General features: G+C 45.4%; 1 protein-coding gene across 1 annotated transcript; it reads right to left on the bottom strand.

Annotated features, from left to right (window-relative positions):
* Positions 1–113: 113 nt before the first annotated feature.
* LOC133090602 (CDK-activating kinase assembly factor MAT1-like) lies at positions 114–25,106 on the bottom strand. Its single transcript, XM_061188998.1, is given in 6 exon segments — positions 114–383; positions 21,925–22,091; positions 23,447–23,599; positions 23,711–24,103; positions 24,106–24,234; positions 25,073–25,106. Coding segments are annotated over 6 exon segments (1,146 nt in total).
* Between the last annotated feature and the right edge of the window lie 555 nt (positions 25,107–25,661).

The raw sequence follows: 25,661 nt of genomic DNA, 5'->3' as shown, positions 1-25,661 counted from the left end.
GTGGAGACTTTTGTTTGCTTGTTTCCTTTTCGTTTTTTACACTTTCTTGATTTTTTAACCTTATCGATAAGGAGGAGGAGGGTAGTTGAGGGCTTGCTACTAGCCCAGCCTCCTTAACTCCCCACACCCCACAGGCAGGAGGCCCAGCTGGCAGGGCCTGGCTGCATGGTACCCTCCCTCCAGGGCAGGGTGGCCTGCTCAGCCCCGGAGCACAGGGCCCAGGCACCCCAAGCTACAGGGAGGCCGGCACCATCTGGTTTTCCAAGGCTGACTTTGAGGAACAAGGACAGATCCACGGGGTACTGAGGGCTTGGTGCTTGGTGCTCAAATCCTGCTAGTAAGGCCCCGTGCCCCCAACACAGCAGGGCCTGTGAAGCGGAGCTCTGGGTGAACAGCAGGGCCCATGGAGTTATGAAAGCAGCAGGTATGACCTGGGGATTTGCCAATCCAAACTGGGCTCGGGTCAACGCTGTCCTAACAGTTGCAGTGGCAGATGGACCTTGTGTAGTAAAATGGTTGGGGCTTCAGAACCCAACAGACTTGACTTTGAACCTGGCTCCTGCATCTGACAGCTGGGTGACTTTGGGCAACTGACTTGACCTCTCTGAGCCTCAATTTTCTCATTTGTCAAATAGCAGTTATAAGAACATTGTTATAAAGGTGAGTGTTGATCAGACTCACAGACATAGAGAACAGACTTGTGGTTGCCAAGGGGGAGGGGGGTGTGAGGAAGGGAAGGATTGGGAGTTTGGGGTTAGCAGATGCAAACTATTTTATATAGAATGGATAAACAACAAGGTCCTACTGTATAGCACAGGGAACTATATTGAATATCCTGTGATAAACCATAATGGAAACAAACATGCAAAAGAGTGTATACATGTATAACTGAATTATTTTGCTGTGCAGCAGAAATTAATACAACATTGTAAATCAACTATACTTCAATAAAATTTAAAAGAAAAAAAAAGGGAGCATTGATGTACGTAAACCACCTAAGAAAGAGATTGGCATATAGAAGACATTTAATGAATGTCTTTCCTTCTCCTAGAAGGAAAATCAACCATAAAGCTGAATGGAAAGAAAACTGAATCCAGAAAGTCTCCAGCTTGGTGATTGTCATCTGGTCCGTCTCTGAACCAGATCAGTGTCTCCTCAAGAGTGCAGAGGAGGGCTTCCCTGGTGGCGCAGTGGTTGAGAATCTGCCTGCCAATGCAGGGGACACGGGTTCGAGCCCTGGTCTGGGAGGATCCCACATGCTGCGGAGCAACTAGGCCCGTGAGCCACAACTACTGAGCCTGCGTGTCTGGAGCCTGTGCTCCGCAACAAGAGAGGCCGCAACAGTGAGAGGCCCGCGCACCGCGATGAAGAGTGGCCCCCGCTTGCCGCAACTAGAGAAAGCCCTCGCACAGAAACGAAGACCCAACACAGCCAAAAATAAATAAATAAATAAATAAAATTTAAAAAAAAAAAAAAAAAGAGTGCAGAGGATGTCACTCCTCTCTCAACCCTACATGTGAAACCAAAGTCCCCACCCCGGACTCTGCCTATTCCCCCACCCCTACACTCACCACCACTCCATCCAAGGCGCAGGCCCAGCTCCCAACCCTGCAGTTCCTATGTGTTCTCACTTGAAGGCAACATTGAGCTTCAGATTTCAACCTGCCCAGGAGTGTTCACCCTCCTCAATTCTCCAGCCTCCATCACCAGATCACAGACTAACACAATCAGGCTGCTCATAACACAGAGAGAGCAATTCTAGAGACAAAGAAAAGGCATGCTGCTTTCCACCACCTAAACATGGCACCAGCTGAAAATATAAAGGGGTTTCAGCAGATAAGGAGCAAAAATAAGATGGGGAGAGGGGACCTGTGTGCACCTTTGCAGACTTATCTATGAGTAATTAAAAAATTGCAAGCAACGTAAATGACTGCAATAGCTAGGTAAATTATAATATGTCTACTCGAATGAGCATTTAAAATTCTAATGATGAAGATAATGCAGCAACGTGAGACAATTCCCTAAGCGGAAAGAAGAATGCAATTTTTCTCTATATTTTTATTCCAGCCATCTAAAACTTATATATGCTTGTAGGGGGAAAAAAGGAAACAAGAATAAATTAAAAATTAAATTGCAGAGGTGAGAGGACTAGAGGTTTCATATAGCCTGTTTTGCATTTGTGTTGTTTATTCCCTTTTTTAATATTCAGGGCTGTTGACGGCCGTTGGTGGAGCATAATGTGGTAGAAAACACACAGATTCTGTAATAACACAGTCCTGACGCTTGTGCCCGCTGAAGTCATGGATCGTCCACAGTACAGACACACCTGTGGGTTAAGATACAAATATTCTCCAGAGAGTGGCTAAGAAACTGTTCCACTGGAGGGATGGGACAAGCGCTGTTCCAGGATTCATTAAAACACAGTAGAAAATAAGAACATGTACGTTTATTAGGTTACCTCTCTTTACTGTAGAAAAGCAGGATTGCAACGTGAGGGGAGGAGAATGGAAGAAAGTGGAAGGAAGTACTAGTCCATAATAATAATCCCTAATTTGGGCAGACCAGGTTTGTCTCAATAATGATTTGCCATTTATTAAGCATACCCATGTGTTAGGTGCCAAGCATTACACTGGGCACGTCATGTATATTACCCCGTGTAACGCACTCGACAACTTCGTGAGACAGTAGAATTTACTTTCCACTTTTTATAGATGAAAAATGGAGGCTGAAGTTGCATGATTTGTTAGTGGCCAAGTCAGGATTTGAACCTGGGTTGGTCTCCCTTCCTGAAGCTTGTGCTTCACACACACACACACACACACACACACAGAACTGCTCGGAGAGGCAGACAGAGGAGACCGGAAGGGCCCCACCATGGGCAGGACCTGAGCTTGGCCTTAAGCACCAAGCAAGGGGCAAAAAGCTAAATGGGTATAACCTTTAAAAATTGTGAATCACTATACTGTATACCTGTAACTTATATAATATTGCACAGCAACTATACTAATAAAAATTTTTATTCCAAAAAAAAAGGGGGGGTGGCAAAAAGCTTCACGAGAGACCCTTGTCTTCATCCTAATGATGACACAAATGACATCTGTGTGCCAGAAGGTTCTGGACACTTTTGCTGCTGGCTGGGATTAAAGCAAAGCATTTGGCTGGCAGGAGGGGGCAGGAACATCTTCAGAAGATGCTCGTGGGTCCTAGTCTCAATGTTTGCTTGTCTCCCGTTCCCTTGCTCTGGTTTTCCTGCCTCTCAGCATCAATGGGTGAGAGTGCAAAACCTGAGCGCCTGCCTGTGTGGGAAAGCTACAAGGTCAAAGAGTTGCATTCAAACCATATACCCCCAGAACTCATGTGAGCAGATCCTGTGAAATCAGTGCTGGCCAATCTGCAAATGGGCTTAAAAGAGAGAACTTTTCATGAGACATAATTTGGGCTGGGTTGGTTTTTAGCTAATATCTGTATGTCCGGGTACTCACAAAGGAGGCACTGTTATTGTGTCTATTTCACAGATGAGAAATCCAGGACTGGAAGGAACTTCCCAAAGCCCCTTAGCTGGGAAAGTGTGACAGACTCCAGAGTCCAAGCTCACTGCAGCCCAAGCTCTCAACCACTACAATATAATGCCTTCCACTGTGCCAGACTGCTTAGATGGAAAAGAGAACAAAAACTTCACAGCAACCTCTCTGCACCTCAGGCTCTTCATCTGTAAAATGGGCCAATAACAAAATAACACATGGGACTTCCCTGGCGGTCCAGTGGTTAAGACTCTGTGCTTCCAATGCAGGGGACGCAGGTTCGATCCCTGGTCAGGGAAGTAAGATCCTGCATGCCGTGCAGCATGGCTTAAAAAAAAAAAAAAGGAACTGAAAAATAATAATAATAACAACACCTGGGGTTTCCCTGGTGGCACAGTGGTTGAGAATCCGCCTGCCAATGCAGGGGACACAGGTTCGAGCCCTGGTCCGGGAAGATCCCACATGCTGTGGAGCAACTAAGCCCATGCGCCACAACTACTGAGCCTGCGCTATAGAGCCCGTGAGCCACAACTACTTAAGCCCACACGCCTAGAGCCCGTGCTCCACAACAAGAGAAGCCACCGCAATGAGAAGCCCACACACCTCAATGAAGAGTAGCCCCAGAACAGTATGGAAGTTCCTTAAAAAACTAAAAATAGAACTACCATACGACCCAGCAATCCCACTGCTGGGCATATACCCTGAGAAAACCATAATTCAAAAAGAGTCACGTACCACAATGTTCATTGCAGCTCTATTTACAGTAGCCAGGACATGGAAGCAACCTAAGTGTCCATCAACAGATGAATGGATAAAGAAGATGTGGCACATATATACAATGGAATATTACTCAGCCATGAAAAGAAATGAAATTGAGTTATTTGTAGTGAGGTGGATGGACCTAGAGTCTGCCATACAGAGTGAAGTCAGAAAGAGAAAAACAAATACCGTGCACTAACACATATATATGGAATCTAAAAAAAGAAGAAAAAAATGGTTCTGATGAACCTAGGGGCAGGACAGGAATAAAGACGCAGGACGTAGAGAATGGACTTGAGGACACGGGGAGGGGTAAGGGTACGCTGGGACAAAATGAGAGAGTGGCATGGACATATATACACTACCAAATGTAAAATAGATAGCTAGTGGGAAGCAGCCGCATAGCACAGGGAGATCAGCTCGGTGCTTTGTGACCAACTAGAGGGGTGGGATATGGAGGGTGGGAGGGAGGGAGATGCAAGAGGGAGGGAATATGGGGATATATGTATACGTATAGCTGATTCACTTTTTTATACAGCAGAAACTAACACAACATTATAAAGCAATTTTACTCCAATAAAGATGTATTAAAAAAAGAGTGGCCCCCACCCTCCACAACTAGAGAAAGCCTGTGTGCAGCAACAAAGACCCAACACAGCCAAAATAAATAAATTAAATTAATTTATAAAAATAATAATAATAATAACACCACCTACCTCTGAGGGTTGTTGTGAGAATTAAATAAGTTCCTCCATGTAAAGCAGTACATGGTCTCACTCAATGGATAGTAGTTGTTGTTTAACTATTATTGAGATTATAGAGTCAAGACTTGGAAGGACCAAAGTGACCTGGTCTGACATCCCTACAACAACTTCCAGTTGCTTAAACTGCAAAGGAATCATCCTTGCTCCATGAGGGGCTTGTTCTTTCATGAAGACATTCATGATTAGAAATGTCTTCCTAATACATTTGGCTAAATCTGGCTCCCACGACATACATCCTCCCCCAGGTCTATTTCTGCCCTGGAAGAGAGACTGAATAAAGCCAGTCCCTCGTTCCCAGCAGTGCTTCCAAGCTGAGGAGGAGCCCTGCCCTTCGTGCCCCCTCCAGGGCCTCCTCACTTTTCAGCATCCCTGTCCCTAGAAGCCCAGAACAGGATGCAGGCGTCCAGCTGGACCCTGCCACTTCCCTGACCCCGGCTAATATGAATGCAAAGGTGACCCCCTTTTGTCTTACATTGACAGAATGGAAGGAGAAAAGACGTGGGAAGCATAATATTGAAAATAAAAAGCACAGTTGTGTTTGGAGCACTTTGTGATGTGATGAATCTCAGTTCATGACACTTGCCGATTTCTCAGCTTCAGCCCCCAACTCATTCTCCCTGACAGCCACAGCTTCCTTGGAGTGAGGTCTTTGTCCTGGTTTCTGTTCTAGGGGCTTCTGTGTAGTAACCCTCCTTTTCTAGCACACTCAGCCACTGAGAGAGTAATCCGGGCAAACAGGACTGGGGTCAGAACACATTTCTGTCCAGAGGACCACGTAGCACGTGGGCCAGACCTGCCTGGAGCCCTCCTCCACCAGTGTTGATCTCTGCATCATGTCCACACTGCATCCAGAAGAGAACCAGGCTCTGGGCCAACTTCCCACAGAAGCAGAGTCGGTGTGTTAAGCATCTTTATCTCCCAGAGGCTGCAGGGAGCTGGGACCACTCAGGGAGCCGTCTCCACGCCAAAGGAAGATGTTACTGGGCAGCAGGAAGGACACAGTGCAGGGTTGTTGTCTCATCAGATTCTTTTGAATGCGTGAAAGTGTCCTGGAAAATTAAAGCTTTATTCCAAGTCTGGGCTAATTGCTTCTCCCTCTGTGCACTCATTCTCTGCCCTTACCATCTCAGACTTACCACTGCATTGCAATTGTCTGGTTACTGATCTAGATCTCTCCCTAATGCGTGAGTTCCTTGCTGGTAGGGATGCATCTCTCTTATTATTTCGATTCCCCAGGACCTAGCACAGTGCCCAGAGATAGCAGGTGATCATTGGTATTTGTTGAATGAATTGATTAAATGAATGACCAGCACTTACCATCTGATCCACATTTTGAACTTTCTTGTTTTTTTTTTTTTTTTGGCCGCACCAGGTGGCATGTGAGATCTTAGTTCCCCAGCCAGGGATTGAACCCACACCCCCTGCATTGGAAGCTTGGATTCCTAACCACTGGACCACCAGGGAAGTCCCCACATTGTGTACTTTCAGTGAAGCTGCACAGCCATGGGTGGACTCCCAGTTTCAAGATGGTGGAATAAGATTTTCTTCTTAGGAATCACACAAGGACAAAAAAAAAGAAACATGAACAAACTTCATTTTCAATGAAACAGGAGACAACTGTAAGACTAACCCCAATGTAGAAAAGCTCAAGTACATAGAGAAATGACCCAGCAGAGAGGAAGCAAGGCAAACTCAAGGATCTGCATGATTGGCTGGAGGGACCTACAATTTGTTCTACAGAACCCCAAAAAGGTTCAGGAATAGGAAGCCTCAAGTTCTCACATTAGATAGAGGCTGAACAGGGAATGAAAATAGAAAAAAAAAATTTTTTAATCTCTTTAAAGAGTACACAGAGTCCATCAACTGATGAATAGATAAACAAGATGTCATATATCCATACAATGGAATATTATTCAGCTTATCAAAAAATGAAGTACTGATTCATGCTGCAACAGAGATGAAACTTGAAAACATTGTACTAAGTGAAAGAAGCCCCTGTGGCCAAAGCTACTAATTATCCACCAGTCTCATTTTCCCCCATCTTCCTTTTAATCATAGAACACCCACCCCACCCTGGCTGCCCAGGTAAAGACTACATTTCCCAGCCCCCTTTGCAGCCAAGGGTGGCCCCTGACCCAGTGCTTACAATGACTTGAGAAGATGGGATGTGTGTGACTTCCACATCACTTCCTCAAAAGAAAACTGCCTACCCTCCACATCCTTTCTCTTTCCCCCATCACACAGGTTGGTTCGTGGACATGATGACCAACAAGACAGAAGGAGTCCGAGGCCCCAGATGATGTAGGGGAGCAGAGCTGCCTTCCTGACCCACAGCCCAGCTACTGAGAATCCCCAGCCTGTCTTACTCAAGTGTTGACTGTGAACTCCTGGCACTGGATGTGACAGGAAAACACAAGAGCCAGTTACAGAGGGACTCCCTGCTTCATTCAGTTCTACAATCAAGCACCAAGGAAAGTTTGTCCTTAATTAATTTGTGTAGGCAATACATACACACATCCTTCAAAACTCAAAATATGCAAAAATGTATATTACGAGAAGTCTCCCTTGATTCTGTTGTGTTTTTTGTTTTGGTTTGGTTTTTGTTCTTTTTTGGGGGGGTTTGTTTCTTTGTTTGTTTGCCGTGCCTCATGGCTTGTGGGATCTTAGTTCCTCCAGCCAGGGATTAACCTGGGCCCTCAGCTGTGAAACCACAGCGTCCTAACCACTGGACAGTCAGGGAATTCCCAAGTCTCCTTTGATTCTAAGTTCACATGGCCATATCCCATCCCACCCTCAGCCCCCAGGTAACTACTGTTATTGGTTTCTTGTGGATTCTTCAATAATTTCTTTATGCACATATAAATATAGACGCTTATATTTGCTTCTTATTTACACAAAATGGTTTTCTACATTCTATACCCACCTCTCTACAGTGATACCACTTCTGGGAATCTATTCTTAGAAAATAACTAGAAATGTTGCTGTATGACCAAAGATATTAATTTCAGCGTTATTTATAATAGTTCTAGAAAGAAAGAAAAAGAAAGAAAGAAAGAAAGAAAGAAAGAAAGAAAGAAAGAAAGAAAGAAAAGAAAGAGAGAGAGAGAAAGAAAGGAGAGAGAGAGGGAGGGAGGGAGGGAGGAAAGAAGGAAGGAGGAAGGGAGAAACCCTTAATGCACACAAACAAGAAACTTAGCTACCAAGATTAAATTTGTAAAAAGTATTCCATGGCATGGGAAAATGCTTATGATTTTATACTAAGTGGAATAATCAGATCAGAAATACAATGTGTCTTCAGCTATGTAAAAAATACATATAGAAAATGAAAGGAAAACACCACACCTAAATATCAGCAGTGCTTTTTTTCAATTGGCGCAATTATTTCTTCTTCTGCTTCTCTGTTTCCCAAAATGACAGCAATGAGCTTATAGTTCTTCTATATAATAGGGGAGGGCATAAGACAGGGGAGGGAGACACATACCCACCCACCTCCTTCCAGAGGTACCTCCAAGGTGTCTGGGTGCCTTCACATGTCAAAGCGACCCTGAACTGGGAGGGTTAGAGTAATGGCTGGATTGCATTTTCCTTTACTCTGCTTGGAACTCCTCAGCCCCAGACCTTGATGCTACCTTCTCCTTTGCTTCTGTTCAGCTTGCTCCCCAGATGATCTCTGATCCCATATAGCTGAGCTGGGAAATCACCGTTCCAGGTTAAGATAGGTGCATCAGAGACAGAGTCTTTGTATGAGTGGGTTGGAGCTTTCATTGTATCTCTCCTTTCACCCCAAGGAATGAATATTCTGCAGATAAGATGCTGCTCTACCTTCTCCTGTCAATCAATAAGTTTCTCCGTTATATGTAAGTACCATGATTTCTTTGTGGGGTACACGCTGTTCTGGTTTTTGTTTTTAATCAAATGCCTGTTTGGGAAGAGATGAAAGTATTTAGCCTACTAGATTTGCACTGCTGGATTTTCTTTTTATAAGTGTAACCTTGACAGCTGTCTTATTGTTTATCCTGTAAGATTAATCTATCAATTAAAGTTTGATAATTAAAAAAAGAAAAAAATTTCTCCTTTGCCACCACCCACCTCGGCTTCCCCATCGGCCCCCACCCACCAATAAGCCCCCATCCAGGTATGTCCACCCCATATGCCAGCGCAGCATGGTTCCATGAATTTCCCACATTTTCCCACCTTTATTTGAGTTAGGCCAGAATTTTTCCAATGCATGATTGATTATTACCTGGATTTTTAAAAAATTAATAAGTATTGACTTTAAAGTATATTATGACAAAATACAACTAGGGTCTCAAACCCATGATTTTTTGGACATTATTACTTGGGGCAAGGCTAAAATGAGTTTTCAAGTAAAAAAAAATGTAGGTCCATTTCAATAAAAATAGTATTTCAATAAATATATTATTTACTCACTATGTTTATCTTTATTTATATACCTTTACTTATACATGATTTATCTTACCTGGTTATGGCAAACAATGGGGTTTAGGGAACTCTACATTAGGGTATTAATTTTTTTTAATGTTTTAATGCATACTTGGAAGGGATAATTCATTGTCATCCTTGAGATTCCCCACCCCAAGAGGCAGGCCTGGGCAAAGAAGCACAGACAGAGGGGGAGCCCCACTAGGGGTATATGGGAGGCCACGGTGAATATATTGTTTTCCCCACCCACCCGGGGTAAACCCCGGGGCGGGGGGGCAGAATTCCACCAGGCTCTATCCGGAGCATCTTCCTGACCCAGTCTGAAAGCACCCAAGGTGGGCAGTCTAGGCGTGGCATTGTCCCCTTTCACCCAGGAGAAGGTATGAGTCTGCAAGCAACATTCCCCGGGTGGTGGAAGAAGCCCTTTCACCATCCCACGGGGCCGGGAGCAAATCCCACTTGCTAAATGATAGACTGCATTTTTAAGTCACTTGCTGAGGTCATCCAGCCCAATCCTAGTGAGATATAACATACTTTTGAAAAATCTCTCCATTTCCTGAAAGAAGGACTGGCAAGCCAGGATCTCCCCATCTCCTCCAAGGCAGAGGGGGCAGAAAGAGGGGTGGAAACAAAGATGGACCAAGTTAAATAGAGCAGGGCCTTTTAATCCCCCTGCACTTAAGTTTGGGACTCTTGGGCACTTGGCGCTTTTCCGGGCCGCCTAAAACGAGGGCCCTTCAGCACTCCTCACGTGCAAGCAGGGGAGTACACATGGGTGGGAGTGGAACAGGGGTGGGCGGCAGGCAAGCAGCTTCCTAGACTCGAAGACTTCAGGGGATTAGGACAGTGACAGGCGTCTTCTGCAGGGAACGCTGCCAGCGTCCCCGCCCACGCCTCCCGGAGCCTGGGTCCAGCCTTTGCCACTACCCCAGAGCCCAGCCTCTCTGTGTGTCTCAGTTCATATCTCTAGACATTTGGGGAAGGGGGCGGAGGGCTTGGCAGGTCTGGTCCCCACCAACTGCCACCTTGCCGGGCGTGAGCAGAACAGCAGGTGTGTCCAGAAGGAAGGCGCAGTTTGCCTATGTTGGCATCTGGCAGCATCACGCTGAAGCTTCCACGATATAAATACAGGGAGTGAAAATAGCTAATCCCAGATAACAGCAGTGTAATCACCCAGCGCCCGGCCTGGAATCCCGGAGAATTTGGAGGGAGCAGCTGTGGGGTCTGCCCCCTTCAGCAGCCCACTGCCCCTGGGTGGCCCAGGCTGCGAGTGTAAGCCAGCGTAAAGCTGGGGGGCCGGGGAGCAACTGGAGGACAGAGACCTGATGAAAAACACCTCTAATCGCCACTCTGTGTGGGAAGAGATGATTTTTCTAGAAGCACCATGAAAATTCTGAGCTTGCAGCAATGAGAACCTGGTCTCCCAGTCTTAGTTGAGACATGTGATGATATACAAGGAATCATCTAGATTTGTAGTTGTTTTTTTTTTAACTTCTGGGTATTATTACCATCACTGGTGTCATTATGGTCCTCCAATCTGGGAGGTCGGAGCCTCTCCCATGTCCCTCCCACATTCTGGTCCTGAGTGCCAGGGTGGTCGGTCTGTGGCCGCCAACCACAGGCTCTTGAACTCAGCTCTGACACGCTGGCTGCCCCGAGTGGTTACCACTGAGGTTCCAAATGATGCCACCACTGCTCCTGCGGAGACCACCGTCCGTCTGGGAGCAGCTGCTGGGCTTGCTGTTCTCAGCCATTCTGTTCAAGCAGCACATTTAATTAGGGCTGGTGGAGATGGTGCAAACAGCTCGGGCCTCCCCTGCCCGGTTCACTGTGCTCCTTGATTCTCTGCTTGACGGACAAGCAATCCCCAGCCTCCAGTCATGTCTATCCCCACATTCTCTGTGGTTTGTCCTGACTTCCCAGTTGTGTTTCTGAAGGGCCCTGCACACTCATCCCTTCTGATGGTCGTGAGGCGCTCTCTTGCTCAGACTCGGCTGCAAACAGAGCCCAGCGACCCTGGAGTCGGCTCAGGCTGGGCCACAGTGGATGGACGCTGATGGGGGAGGCCACAGAGGGGCTCAGAAACAAGGGTGGCAGCTGGGCCTCAGAGATATGTCCTTCGTGAGTTTGGGTACATTTGATTCCTTCTGGAAGCATCATGACCATCCTCTGTCTATCCAGGAAAAGGGGAGAGGAATAGTCCAGAGTAAACCAGAAAGAATAGGAAATGGAATCATTTGTCATCTCTGCACAAACCAGGGGTGGCAGTGAACAAGACTCCTCCTGACTGGATTCTGAGAGGCTGTTCTCTGATTCCCTCGATTGGAGAATCCAACTTATTATGAATAATGTTATTTCTGTTTGGAGTTTCATGTCCCTTTATCACACAGACTTTCATATAATCACTGCAGAAGAAAGTCACTGTGTTCTCTCCCCGTGACATAATCATAAAGACCAGCCACAAATGTCTCAGTGAAAAGCAAACCCTGAGCTGTATGAGTGTCTGATCCCCTGACTCAAGGTGGCAAATGGAATAGATGGAAGGTTTGCCCACTTCAGAGCCCCCAGGCCCATGGGAGATGGAGACCCTGTCGAAAGAGGGGGCTGTGAGGCTGAAAGGCCACCAGGGCCACCACAGGAAGCTCAGCCACCAAGATCAAATTCGAAAAGAGTATTTGATGACATGGGGAAATGCTTATAATTTTATACTAAGTGGAAAAATTGCATATTATGTGATCTCAATTATGTAAAATATACATGTAAAAAAATAACAAAGCCACACACCTAAATATTTTCCTGGCTTTTTTTTTTTTTTTAATTTTTTGGCCACGCCGCGCAGCACGTGGGATCTTTGTTCCCCGACCAGGGATCGAACCCACGCCCCCCACATTGGAAGCATGGAGTCTTAACCACTGGACCGCCTTTCCTGGCTTTTTGTTACTTAGTAAGACTATAACTTTTTTTCTTCTATTGCATGAACTCATCATGCCATGGGTTTCTCCCCAGTTTCTTTTCTAAAGAAGAAGCATTGGGCCTGACAATCACCTGTGCATTAAAGAAACCCATGATTTCTTGGATATGATTGCTTTGGTTAAGGCTGAAAAAAGTTTTCTAGTTAAAAAATATAAAAGAGTCAAATTAAAATATTCGATAAAAAGTAAATTAAAATATTAAATAAAAATAATATTTGCCTAGTTGTGGCAAACAACTGATGCTTAGGAAACTCTACATTAGGGTATTAACTTTAAAAAAATGTACCAATACCTGACTTGGTGAGGGATAATCCATTTCCACTCTTGAGATTCCTGCCCCAAAAAGGGTACCCACAGAAAGAATCAGAGAGAGGGACAGAGCTCCACAATGAGGATGTGGAAGGCCTGGAGGCCCCTAAACAGAGGTCAATACTCAGCTCCCTCTTCAACCCTGGATGAATCCATGAGGCTCCAGATGGAGTTCCTTCCTGGTCCAGTTGGCTTCAACCTGGGTCTAGATACTGCTCATCCGCCCCAGACCCTTGGTAACAGACCCCAGAAGACTGACATCAAAGATGACATTTGAGATCATAACTACGGTGCATCCTAACTATATCTGAGTCTCTTCCTCCTCATCATAAAAGGTTTTCCTTAGATATTTAACAGAAATGAACCCCAAAATAACAAGAGAATAAAAGGAAATGCTATTTGTTAAATGCATACGGTGTGCCAAAAACTATATTAGAAACAGGATACATTTTATTTAATGCAGCCCTCACAACAACTAAGAGATGGATCTCACAGCAAACATTTGACAGATGAGAAAACTGAGCCTCAGAGAGGTTAAATAATTCATCCAAGGTTAGCCAGCTAGAAGTGGCCAAGCAAAGATTCAGACCTACTGAATCTGACACCCAAGCCCAAGGTCTTTGCACCAAACTACATTGCGCCCTGCCTCTGAAAGGACTTACCTACGTACAGAAGGCAATGAGGAAGTAAGAGGAGGAGGGGAAACATATGCTGAGGTTGACAAGATTCCCGGTAGCTGACAATATTTCTCCCCAGATGTTTCAACATTGGGGAGACACGTGAGCCCAGAAAAAGAAAGTCAGAGAAGGAAAAGGGGCAAAGGCTCAAAAGCAAAGGCATGGGGAAGCACTGTGGAATTAGCTTCCTGGCTCTGCGCTTGTTGGGCCGCTGCCTACTGGCCAGTATGTAAATGTGGGTTTCACCGCATATGAAATCAACAGACCCAGGTCTTCCATCTCTGCCAGACAGGCAACTCCAGCTGTAATCTAATCACACCCCTTAGAGCCCCAGCCGGCAATCTCTTTCCCTCACCCTGTCTCACATGCCATCACGTTGCATCACAGATTCCCCTCACACGCACAGCCCCGGCAGGACACTGGGACCTGTCTTGGCCACACATCCACAGATCGGCAGGGTCAACCCTGGTTCTGCACAGTGCACCAAGGCCAAAATAAGAGTGAGACACAGAGGGGCCCCTGAGGGTGGCAGGCCTGGCTGGCCGAGGGAGGTCAAGGCTTGGAGGCTTGCTCTTAACTAAGTTCCTTGCTACTGCCCACTGTGGATCTGCTCATGGAAAGTTATTAGGGATAAAAATGAAAGAAAAGAAAGGATCCAGGCATGATTCCTGAAATGCAATTATTTTTTCTAAAGGAGTGAGAAAAAGTGTAATAAAAACTCATCTGATGATCCAGATTTAAGATCTGACTGCTGTAATGAACTGTGCACCATTAACTGGCCTGATGCTTGGAAAGTCACAGAAGGGACTGCCTGATGCAAACTGCTTTGGCACCATCACCCCGGGCTTGGAGTCAGCATGGGCTCATCTTCCCAAAGATTTCAGATGCCTCTGGAAATTTCAGGATGAGGATCAAGGAGAAATGGACTTTAGCACTTTTCATTTACATTGGGTCCCATGTTTCCATGTAGCTTATCTCATTTGCTTCCATGGTAATCTGTGAGGCAAGTAAGCTCACTGTTATTGTCTTTTCTTTTTTTTCTTTTTTTTTGGCTACACCACATGGCTTGCAGGATCTTAGTTTCCTGACCAGGGATTGAACCTGGGCCCCCCGCAGTGAAAGCTCGGACAAAAATACAAAATACAAAAGTACAAAAATAAAAAGCAGAACAGGACTGCTGAAGGAATAAAGTAATAATAATAGTATAATAATAACAATAATAGCTATTGTTTACTGAGTGCTCCCCTTATATTGGACAAAGACCAAGATCTTTCCATGCTCCATCACAGCAGTTGACAAACTGTGGTCTGTGGGTCAAATCTGGCCCACAAACAGGTTTTGTGAAGAAAGTCTTAATGGAACTCAGCCACACCCATTCGATATGTACTGTCTATGGCTGCTTTCACCTACAACAGCAGCTGAGCAGTTGTAACAGAAACCTTATGGTCTACAAAACCAAAAATATTTACTATCTGGCCCTTTAGAGAAAAAGTTTACCAACCTGGGCTCTATCTCATTAAAACCTCATAAAAACCCCATGAGGTTAAAAACAATTGTTTTAAAAACCCATGAAGTAAGTGATATTACTTTCCCCATTTTATAGATGAAGAAATGGAGCATCAGATGTTAAGTGACTTGCCCAAGATGGTATTTATTGTAAGGTTCCTATCAGGGAGCCCGACCTCAGGGTCTGGGTTACACTGGGCTAGGACTCGGAGATGCTGGCTTTTCCAAGGAGCTATGTGACCTTGAGCAATTACTTAATGTCTTGATCCTCATTTTTCTCTGCTAGGGATAGATTTTAAAATGTCTGTCCATGGGGAGTGGGAAGGGTAAGCTGGGATGAAGTGAGAGAGTGACATGGACATATATACACTACCAAATGTAAAATAGATAGCTAGTGGGAAGCAGCTGCATAGCACAGGGAAATCAGCTCGGTGCTTTGTGACCACCTAGAGGGGTGGGATAGGGAGGGTGGGAGGGAGACGCAAGAGGGAGGGGATATGGGGATATATGTATATGTATAGCTGATTCACTTTGTTATAAAGCTGCAACTAACACAACATTGTAAAGCAATTATACTCCTATAAAGATGTTAAAAATAAATAAGTAAACAAAATGTCTGTCCAACCACTTTACAGGAAGGTCAAATGATAAATATAAAAGTGGAATGAAAAAAGAGCAAACACTTCAACAAAAGGAATTAGTACTCTTATCATGTGATGCTAAGGCTTACAAAGAGAAAGAGCTCTGGGAGACACTCCTAGAGGAGAAGTAGCTCAGTTATCCCTGCAGCACAGACCACCCAAAACGTAATGGCTTAAAGCAACAATAATTTATTACTTTTCATGACTTTGTACGTTGTCTGGATGGTTCCTTTGCTGGTTCCCCCTGAACTCACTTATGCAGCTGCTTTCAGCTAGAGCAGCAGTTCTCAACTAGGGGTGATCTCTCCACCCAGGGGACATTTGGGAATGTCTGGAGACATTGTTGGTGGGTGCTACTTTCATCTAGCAGGTAGAGGCCAGAGATAATGCAAAACATCCTATGGTACACAGGAACCAAATATCAATAGTGCTGAGGTTGAGAAACCCAAACTAGAGAGTCACCTGAGCCAGGAAATTCAAGATGCCCTCACTCACATGTCTGGCATTGGTGCTGGCAGTTGGCTAGGGGCCTCAGCTCTCCCTCACATGGCCTCTCATCCTCCAGGAGGCCAGCCCAAACTCCTTCCATCATGGTCTCAGGGCAGAGTCCCAAAAGGGCCAGGGTGGAAGCTGCAAGGCCTCTTGAGATGTGAGCTCTTGAACTCACCCAAGGTTGCCTTCATCACATTCAATTGGCCAAAGCAAGTTACAAGGTCAGCCCAGATTCTAGGCAGTGGAGGAAGAGACTCCACCTCTGCTGGGGAGAAGCAACAAAGTCACATTCAAGGGGGTGCGTATACTGTGCTGGGAGAAATCTATGACTATTAAACAATCTACTACAAGTAAGATTAAATATGTTTCAGCTCGAGCCCCATAGCTCAAGGGACAGCTCTAAGCCAGTGGTTCTCCAAGTGTGGTCCCCAGACCTGCAGCATGAACATCACCTGAGAACTCACTGGAAAAGCAAATTCTTGGGTCCTATCCAATCCAAATGAATCAGAAACACAGTGATGGCAACCAGCAATCTGGTGTAACAAGCCCTCCAGATGATCCCGCTGCTTGTTTAAGTTTAAGAATCCCTGGTTAAAGGGAACAACCAGATCAGACAAATGTACATGCCCAGAACACTGGCTCGAAAGACGGTAGAGGCCAAAGCATCCCTCCCCGACTCCTCCTCGCCTCTCCCTGGTCTCTGGTCATTCACCTGAAGGCAGAACTCTCTCCTTCATAACGGAGCTTAGTAGAAATAGTCCTTTTACTCCCAACAGAATCGTGCCATCTGTCAAGGGGGCAGGAACATGAGCGGCTATTATTGCACAACAGAGTCTACAGGCCGGGCAGGGAGGAAGCCGGGAAGGCAGCCAGCCCTCCTTGGGAGCTGGACCGGAAGAACCAGAGAGCTCTTTTATTTTTGTTTTAGCTACTAAAGATACTAGCAGAGGGACTTCCCTAGTGGTCCAGTGGTTAAGAATCTGCCTTTCAATGCAGGGGACATGGGTGCGATCCCTGGTTGGGGAACTAAGATCCCACATGCCACGGGGCAACTAAGCCTGCGTGCCACAACTACTGAGCCCATGCAACACAACTAGAGAGAAGCCTGTGCACCACAACGAAAGATCCCACATGCCGCAACTAAGACCCTATGCAGCCATAAATAAATAAATAAACATTATTTAAAAGTTACTAGCTGAAATAAATGGGGGGGGGCTTCCCTGGTGGTGCAGTGGTTAAGAATCCGCCTGCCAATGCAGGGGACACGGGGTCGAGCCCTGGTCCGGGAAGATCTCACATACCGCAGAGCAACTAAGCCTGTGCGCCACAACTACTGAGCCTGCGCTCTAGAGCCCGTGAGCCACAGCTACTGAGCCCAGGTGCCACAACTACTGAAGCCCGTGGGCCTGGAGCCCGTGCTCCGCAACAAGAGAAGCCACCGCAATGAGAAGCCTGCGCACCGCAACTAGAGAAAGCCCACACGCAGCAACGAAGACCCAACATAGCCAAAAATAAAAACAAATAAATAAATAAAATTTTTTTTTAAAAAAAGAAAGAAATGGGAGGGAAGTTCATATTAAATAAAATGGGTTTTTTTTGTTTGTTTTTTAAATTGAGGGTGTGGCTTTTTTTTAAAATTAATTTAATTTATTTATTTATGGCTGTGTTGGGTCTTCGTTTCTGTGCGAGCGCTTTCTCTAGTTGCAGCAAGTGGGGGCCACTCTTCATCGCGGTGCGCGGGCCTCTCATTATCGCGGCCTCTCTTGTTGCGGAGCACAGGCTCCAGACACGCAGGCTCAGTAATTGTGGCTCACGGGCCTAGTTGCTCCGTGGCATGTGGGATCTTCCCAGACCAGGGCTCGAACCCGTGTCCCCTGCATTGGCAGGCAGATTCTCAACCGCTGTGCCACCAGGGAAGCCCTAAAATGGTTTTTTAAGGCTAAAAAAAAATAATAGCAGAGCCCATTTAGAGTTTTTTATCCTCAGTCCAGAACTTAAATTTGCATCACTGATCAAGAAACAGAATGGTAAACATCATATGATATGTTTATATGTGGAATCTTTTTTAAAAAGTGATACAAATGAACTTATTTACAAAACAGAAATAGACCCACAGACATAGAAAACAAACATATAGTTACCAAAGGGGAAGGGGGAGGGGAGAGGGATAAATTAGGAGTTTTGCCATACACCTGAAACAACACTGTAAATCAACTCTACTTCAATACAAATAAAATAAAATAATAAATAAATTTTTTAAAAGAAGCAGAATGGGACAACACTGCTACCGGTGACTGCCAGCAGAAAGCACGTAGAGTGCAATAAGAACCCCTGTCTTGGGCTTCCCTGGTGGTGCAGTGGTTGAGAGTCCACCTGCCAATGCAGGGGACACGGGTTCGAGCCCTGGTCTGGGAAGATCCCACATGCCGCGGAGCAACTAAGCCCGTGCGCCACAACTACTGAGCCTGCACGTCTGGAGCCTGTGCTCCGCAACAAGAGAGGCCGCGATAATGAGAGGCCCGCGCACCGCGATGAAGAGTGGCCCCTGCTTGCCACAACTGGAGAAAGCCCTCGCACAGAAACGAAGACCCAACACAGCCATAAATAAATAAATAAATAAAATTTAAAAGAAAAAAAAACTCCCTCTTTCACAATGACATGATTTAAAAAAAAAAAAAGAACCCCTGTCTTTCAAACCCACCCCCACCTACACACACACGCACACACACACACACACACACCGTGCTCTGCAGCCTTCAGGCAAAACCAGAGGCAAGACACAGTCAAGTTCCCAAGCTCCCCTTGTGTCCCATCTGATAACTATGCCTCTGGTTTTTTGTTTTTGTATATTCTGGAAATTACTGAGACATATATTCTGGTATTACTGAATACCTCAAGAGTGCTACACAGGGGAACACTGAAGCCTGTGCTGTCCCTGTGTACCAGGGAACCTCTGGCTGGAGGGGAAACTGCAAGAACAGGGTGTCTCCCACCTCCCGCTCCAGGAACCCTCCCGCCCAGGGCCAGATGGGTCCTCAAGCTCTTGATGGAGGAGGGAGATGTGTGACCCCCGACAGTGGCCACTCAATTCCAGACAACGTGAACTTTTCCTGATTCTTAGATAAACCACATGATCCAACAAAAGGACCCATATTTGTTCAGCACAAAAATGTCTCAGCAGCCTGAGATATTCACCATCTCCAAGGCAGGGGCTAAATGGGCCACTGGAGGGTGGGGGCACAGATTTGGGAGAGGAGGAGGTCAGAGGACTTTACTGGCATTAAAGTAATCTTTCTGATCATTGGCCCGATCTTTGCACTGTAGAGGCAGCTTCCCAAGGCAGCGAGGCCCTCTCACTGGAGTTATGCCGGCAAGAGGCAAGACAATAAAAACCAACTGCTGGGGCATTTAGGAACTAGACAGAGAATTTAAACACAGCGGTTTCCAAACAGGAGCCACCATGAAGACAGGAGGACTCCCCTACACTCAGTCCTTCTATTTTATGAATTGGGATTCTTCATAAAAAGATCATTTTCAATAAAGGTTCCATTGCTTTAAAACAAAACTTTGAAAACAACTGAACTGGATGACTGCTGAGGTTCCCTCCAACGTTCAGACTCCTTGTTCTGGGTATTAAGTATCTGGGTGCCCAGAATAGTCGATAATACCTGAACCATAATCAACCTCCTTATAATAATCTCTAATATATCAATCTAAACTATCCTACAGCATAAACAACCCAACATGACACTGATTTCACCTTCCACTGAAAAAGTTAAGTTCATCCTCCTTGGCTTGAACAGGGGTGGCAGAGCTGTTTCATTATTTACCTTTTACTCTTTGTCACTATGAGAAAATGGTGATGACATCTTTTTGGCCAGATGGAACTGATGGGAGATTTATGGAGCAGCTGAGAACTGTCAAAGCCAGGCCAGGCCGATCCCACAAGACAATGACCATGGCCTTTTCATCAAGGAGCACGTTGCTTTCTGGAATCCACTAACACAAGAGGTTCATATCTACCCAGTCATCAGCAAGATTATCCCAACACCCCACCAGCTGCCGCCACCCAATCCGGGGGCCTCCGCTCCCGCTCCTGAGGGATGGCATGTGAGTGCACAGGACTCACCCCTCACCCACCATCACACCACACCACCCCCACCCCAGTCTGGCACCCACAGCCCTCCCAGAGTGGGAAACTTCATCCAATGCCTTCTCCGTTACAGAGATTTCAGAAATTAGTCACAGAAAGGAGGGAGCGAAGACAGCGGAGGTTTCCTGAAGGAACCAGTAACAAGATCTGGGCTGTTTCACCTCGAGGTCACAACAGCTCAGACTGTCCCTGAGTTAGCACCGAGTGGTCAAGAATGAAATCAACCTCTGCAAACCCTCTGCTGACTTGTCCACCATCTACTTTGTACAAAGAGCTTCCTTAAGGCGGGGCCTCCAGCGGGTGGGGCTCCCCGTTCACTGAGCCTTTCTCTTTGGAAATTTTGATCCTTTCCCCACCGCCAGCCTCAGAAGATGGTCCCAGTGCCCACCCGTTATCAGAAAGAGGCTGAGGAATTGGAGACTATAGTCCAGCATTTGTTTGAAACAAGGGTTTAGATGAGCTTCCCATCCTTATCTTGTAAAGATACATGCAGGGACTCCTGTGGCTTTGGTGACCATATGCCCTACTCTGCGTAGGACAGCCCCAGTTTGTTCCTCTTGTTATCCCAGAATTGTTACTGATATCACTGCCTTTCACTCTCAAAAGTCCCTGTTTGGACATTAAACTAGGCAGTCCCTCTACCTTTGGCCCGGTCACCACCTATGCTTTTCAATAAGAATCTGGAAAGCCCCAGATAGCCCGGCAAGCCAAGAGATGTGGGGATTAAAAAAAAAAAAAAGCCAGAGATAACATATATTTCAAAAATAAATTTTAAAAAGCCAAAGCCAAAGAGCAGCGATGTTCGTTAGTTTGTAACAGGGAAACATGGAAACAATCCAAATGTCTATCAATAGGAAATGGTTTAATCGATCAAGGCTTGTGATATGGAATACTCTCCATCAATTTAAAAGAAAAAGGTGGATCTATATGTACTAACATGGAAAGATCTCCAAGGCAGTTTGGCAAGAGAAAAATAGCAAATGGTTGATCAATGCAACAGGAATGATCCCAGTTGTCTTTTCTTTGTACTTGTGAGTGTAAATGTACGAAAGGTCTAGAACAACACTGTCTAATAGGAATATAATGTGAGCCACTATCTAATTTAAAATTTTCAAGATCCATATTTTTACAAAGTGAAATTTATCTTATAGAACCCAATGTATCCAAAATATGATGTAAATCAATATAAAAAATTATTAATCTTATTTTACTTATTTTGTACTAAATCCTCAAAATTGCACTTACAGCAGTCTCAATTCTTAGGACCCACATTTCAAGGGCTCAAAAGCCGCATGTGGCTTATGGCTATGGTATTATTCAACAGCTCAGGGCTAGAAGGACACACACCAGGTAACAAGTTATCTCTGGGGAGGGAAGTGGGATTAGGAAAATGGAGTGATTTGTCTAGGATTTTGAAATTTTTACATTGAGGATATATTCACTACTTACATAATTTTATAAAACAACAAGAACTGGAAATTTTTAAAAATAAGGAGCCAGAACATGAGATGTGAAACTAACAAAATCTATGAATGAGGTTTGTGGAAACACAGTATTAAAATCAATGCATCAAAAAATAAATAAATAAAAATAAGAATAAAATCAATTAATCAGCCAAAGAGGGTCTGCATTTTTGTTAAGTTTGGCTACAGCCAGCCTCAAGGGCCATGGGGCTGCACTAGCCTACCCAGCCGCTGAAAGACAGCTTCCTGAGGGCCGCCTTGCTTGTTCTCCACCTAGAAACGGGAGCCACGGTGCATCCCACGAGACAGGACACTGCTCTCAGATACTTAGACTGAAGCTCTGTCAGTGTGCACACAGGAAAACCTGTGCCATCAAAATAACCTGGGGAGCCTGTTTAAAAAGCAGACTCTTAAGCCGGGCAAAATAGGAGTTTCTGAGGTGGGGCCCAAGAATCTGTAATAAACAAGAACTCCAGGGGATTCCTAAGCCCAACTAGGATACAAAGACACATCCTTCTCTTCTAGCCAACTTTCCACTGCCAGATTCCTGGCTAGAATCTGATTCCACCTAGAATCATGCTGCCAAAAACTGGTGGAAGATAGGAAGTCCACTCAGAACTCCCCTGCCCCACCCTATAGGAAGATGATCTTCTTTCACTGTACGTACTGAATGATGCTTAAAGACCCCACAACTTAGAAACAGACCACCTCTTGGTAAAGACTGCCTTGTCCAGAATTAGCCCTGCTTCTAACGCTCTAAATCAAAGACCCAGGCTGGTGGACCAAGGCCTGCCCTCAGCCCCTGTTCCTATTGTGGGAATGCAAAAGGTGTTTCTTTCTACTTTCACCATCCAGGAGACTGGGACATCTGGGTGGAAGGTTTTCCCTTAAGGTGAGACCTTGTGTCTATTTGGTTTTTGTTGTTGTTTTTTACATCCTTTTCTTTCCTTCTCTTAAAACAAACCAAACATGCAATTCACTGTTTAAAAGGGGTGGAGGGCGCGGGGAAGCAATTTCTTCTTTTTTTTTTTTTTCCCATTTCAAAAAGCTTTATTGGATAGTGCTTGTTTAGAACATTTACATTTAATGTAATTACTGATACAGTTAAGATTAAATCTACCACCATGCTATTTGTTTCCTAATTATACCATTTCTTTATTTTTTGCCTCTCTTTTCCTGCCCTCCTTTTCATTAATGGAGTATTTTTAATGATCTCATTATTTACTCTGCTACTGGCTTACTGACTATCCCCTTTTGCTTTACATTTGTAGCTGTTGCTCTAGGGTTTATACTAAATATCTCCAAATACTATTATACCTCTTCATGTATAGTGTAGGAACATTACAACAGCAAAGTTTTTTCCCTCTTCCTATCCTTTGTACTAACTGTTGTACATTTTATTTTTGTGTTATTATTCATGGCCATTTCCATAATCTTTCAAATGTAATTTTTTTAAATAAATTAATTTTATTTCTTTAGTTTTGGCTGTGTTGGGTCTTTGTTGCTGCGCGTGGGCTTTCTCTAGTTGTGGCGGGTGGGGGCTACTCTTCATTGCGGTGCATGGGCTTCTCATTGCGGTGGCTTCTCTTGCTGCGGAGCATGGGCTCTATACACGCGGACTTCAGTAGTTGTGGCTCGCAGGCTCTAGAGGGCAGGCACACGGGCTTAGTTGCTCTGCGGCATGTGGGATCTTCCTGGACCAAGGCTCGAACCCATGTCCCCTGCAATGGCAGGCGGATTCTCAACCACTGCGCCACCAGGGAACCCCAAGTCTTCCTAGCATCTCAAGCTCAGGAACTTGTGGTCCACAAGTCTCTATTTGCAGTGGTTGGTATTCATATAGAGCTTCTTCAAGCTTTTGAATGGGTGCTAATGAAATATGTTGACCCATTTTGATGTCTGTGGAAAATGTCACTGGTTTTACAGGTTTAGGTTTCTCAAGTTGCATTTCCAACTAGGTAGATCTGTGTTTATGCTGAGCCAAAAGTAGAGCAACGGAGAGATCAGAACTCTCCAGTTCATCTAAAAAAGCCTTCTTATTCTTCCTTTTTAGAATCTGCTGCAGTTGTTCTTCTTTTTGTATAAATAGTCTTCTTTGTTCATTTTCCTGTCGTTCTACCTCTAAAGCTTCTTCCAGTTCCTCCTGTTCTCGAGTCAGCTTTAACTTATTTTTCTGAATGACATCTTTGTTTTCCTTTTGGTCTATTTCCATTTTCTTTTTGGTGTTGTCCAAATCCACGTTGTTGGTCAAGTTGAAAACAATTTCTTCCACTTCTTCCAGGAAATCATTATATTCTCTTAGACTAGGAAAGTCTTCTTCCATTTTATTGTATATCTTTAGCACTTTTTTCTGAATCTCAACTTCAACAGTAGGATCTTCAAAGAGTTGTACCCTGAAGTTGCTCTAAGTGGAGTGCCACACTCAGGACAGTTTCCAGCTCCTCTCACAAAGAGTAAATCCACGCAACTTTCACACCTTCCGCACCAGCTTGGTCCGGCTGCCCACCTCTCCCCGCCCTCTGGGGAGGCAATTTCTTCAAAGGCATATTCCCAATAGTGAAAAGTTATTGCTTACATGTGTATAGTATCTTTCCCCTGGTTTCTGGTTATTCTGGTCAATAACCTGAAATTGACAGGTGTGATTATCCTCATTAAAAAAAAAAAAAAAAGACAGGAGGTTAAGCGAGTTGGGGGCGTGTGGGGAGGGAGAAATTAACCTTTACCCTCCCTGTTTGGTCTTGAGCTAGGTAGTGAATACAGAGGGTCACGGTTCATTTTCACGACAACAACGAGAAGCTGGTATAGTTACTCTTCCCATCTTCACAACTAAGGGAAGGAGTTGGTGGGCTCGCAAAGCTAGTGAGAGGCAGATTATCCACTGGATTCTCCGCTGGGGCTCGTGCCCCTGCTTCACACAGAAGAGTTCCCTCTGACACAAAATGATTTACTGCCTACTTCACCCCCACTCAGCCACATTTAGCCGATTAAAAGAAAGGCCCTCTCACCATAGTTAAACAAGCAGATGAACGTTTTCATCAAAGCTAAATGTCCTTTAATCATCTGATGCCCGCTCTCCGATTGGGATTGACATGTATACACTGATGTGTATAAAACTGATGACTAATAAGAACCTGCTGTGTAAAAAAAAAATAAAATAAAATTCAAAAATTAAAAAAAAAGTAATCACAATGTCAAAGTATGTAATACCTTTCACTTCCACCTTGAAAAGCATGGATATTAAAGTGCTAATATAAAAAAAAAAAAAATCATCTGATGCCCACTCTCCTTCCCTGACACCTGGCCGCTGTCTGTCTCCTTGTAGAGGAGAGAGAGGAGGGAGAGGAGAGAGAGGAGAGTTTTCCTTCTCCTCACCCACAGCAGCCTTCCGAGGCCAGGCTGGGGGCATTCCGTCACACCTGGAAACTCCTTTCCCTGGAAGTTTCTCCCCGCGCCTCCCGCCTCGCCCCCGCCCCCCCCCCACCCCCACCCCCGCCCCATGGCCACCTCCATCACCATCTCTCTTCGGTCTCAATCTCTCTTTTCTCGTTCAACCTCCCTGCCTCTCTTCCGGTCCTCTAGGAAAAGCAACCAGCAGCTAAGGCAGCCCAGCAGAACGAAGAGCGGGCAGGCGGACCCGTGTCTGGGGCAGCCTCGGCAAGTGAGAAGGTCAAGGTGAGGTGCAAGAGAAGCGAGAGCGAGGAGGAAGCCCGGGAGCGGGGCGTGGCCTGCGCCGTGGTGACAGTCTGTCCAGATGTCCTCTTGGTACTGCTCTGCCTTATCGCTCTTCAGAGGGAGGAGACGCCTCTTAGATCTAAAGAGTGCTGGGTGGCGCTCACCACGGAAACCCGAGAAGGTTCGGCACCCAGGCCCAGGCCCAGTTCTCCTGGAATCCCCCACCCCCACCCCGCCCAGAATGTTGCCGGGGCCTGGACACCATCTCCGACACTTCTGCTGCAGCTCT

This window comes from Eubalaena glacialis, chromosome 4, assembly GCF_028564815.1.
Source record: "Eubalaena glacialis isolate mEubGla1 chromosome 4, mEubGla1.1.hap2.+ XY, whole genome shotgun sequence".
Lineage (NCBI taxonomy): Eukaryota > Metazoa > Chordata > Mammalia > Artiodactyla > Balaenidae > Eubalaena > Eubalaena glacialis.
This window is presented reverse-complemented; position numbering and strand designations above follow the sequence as displayed.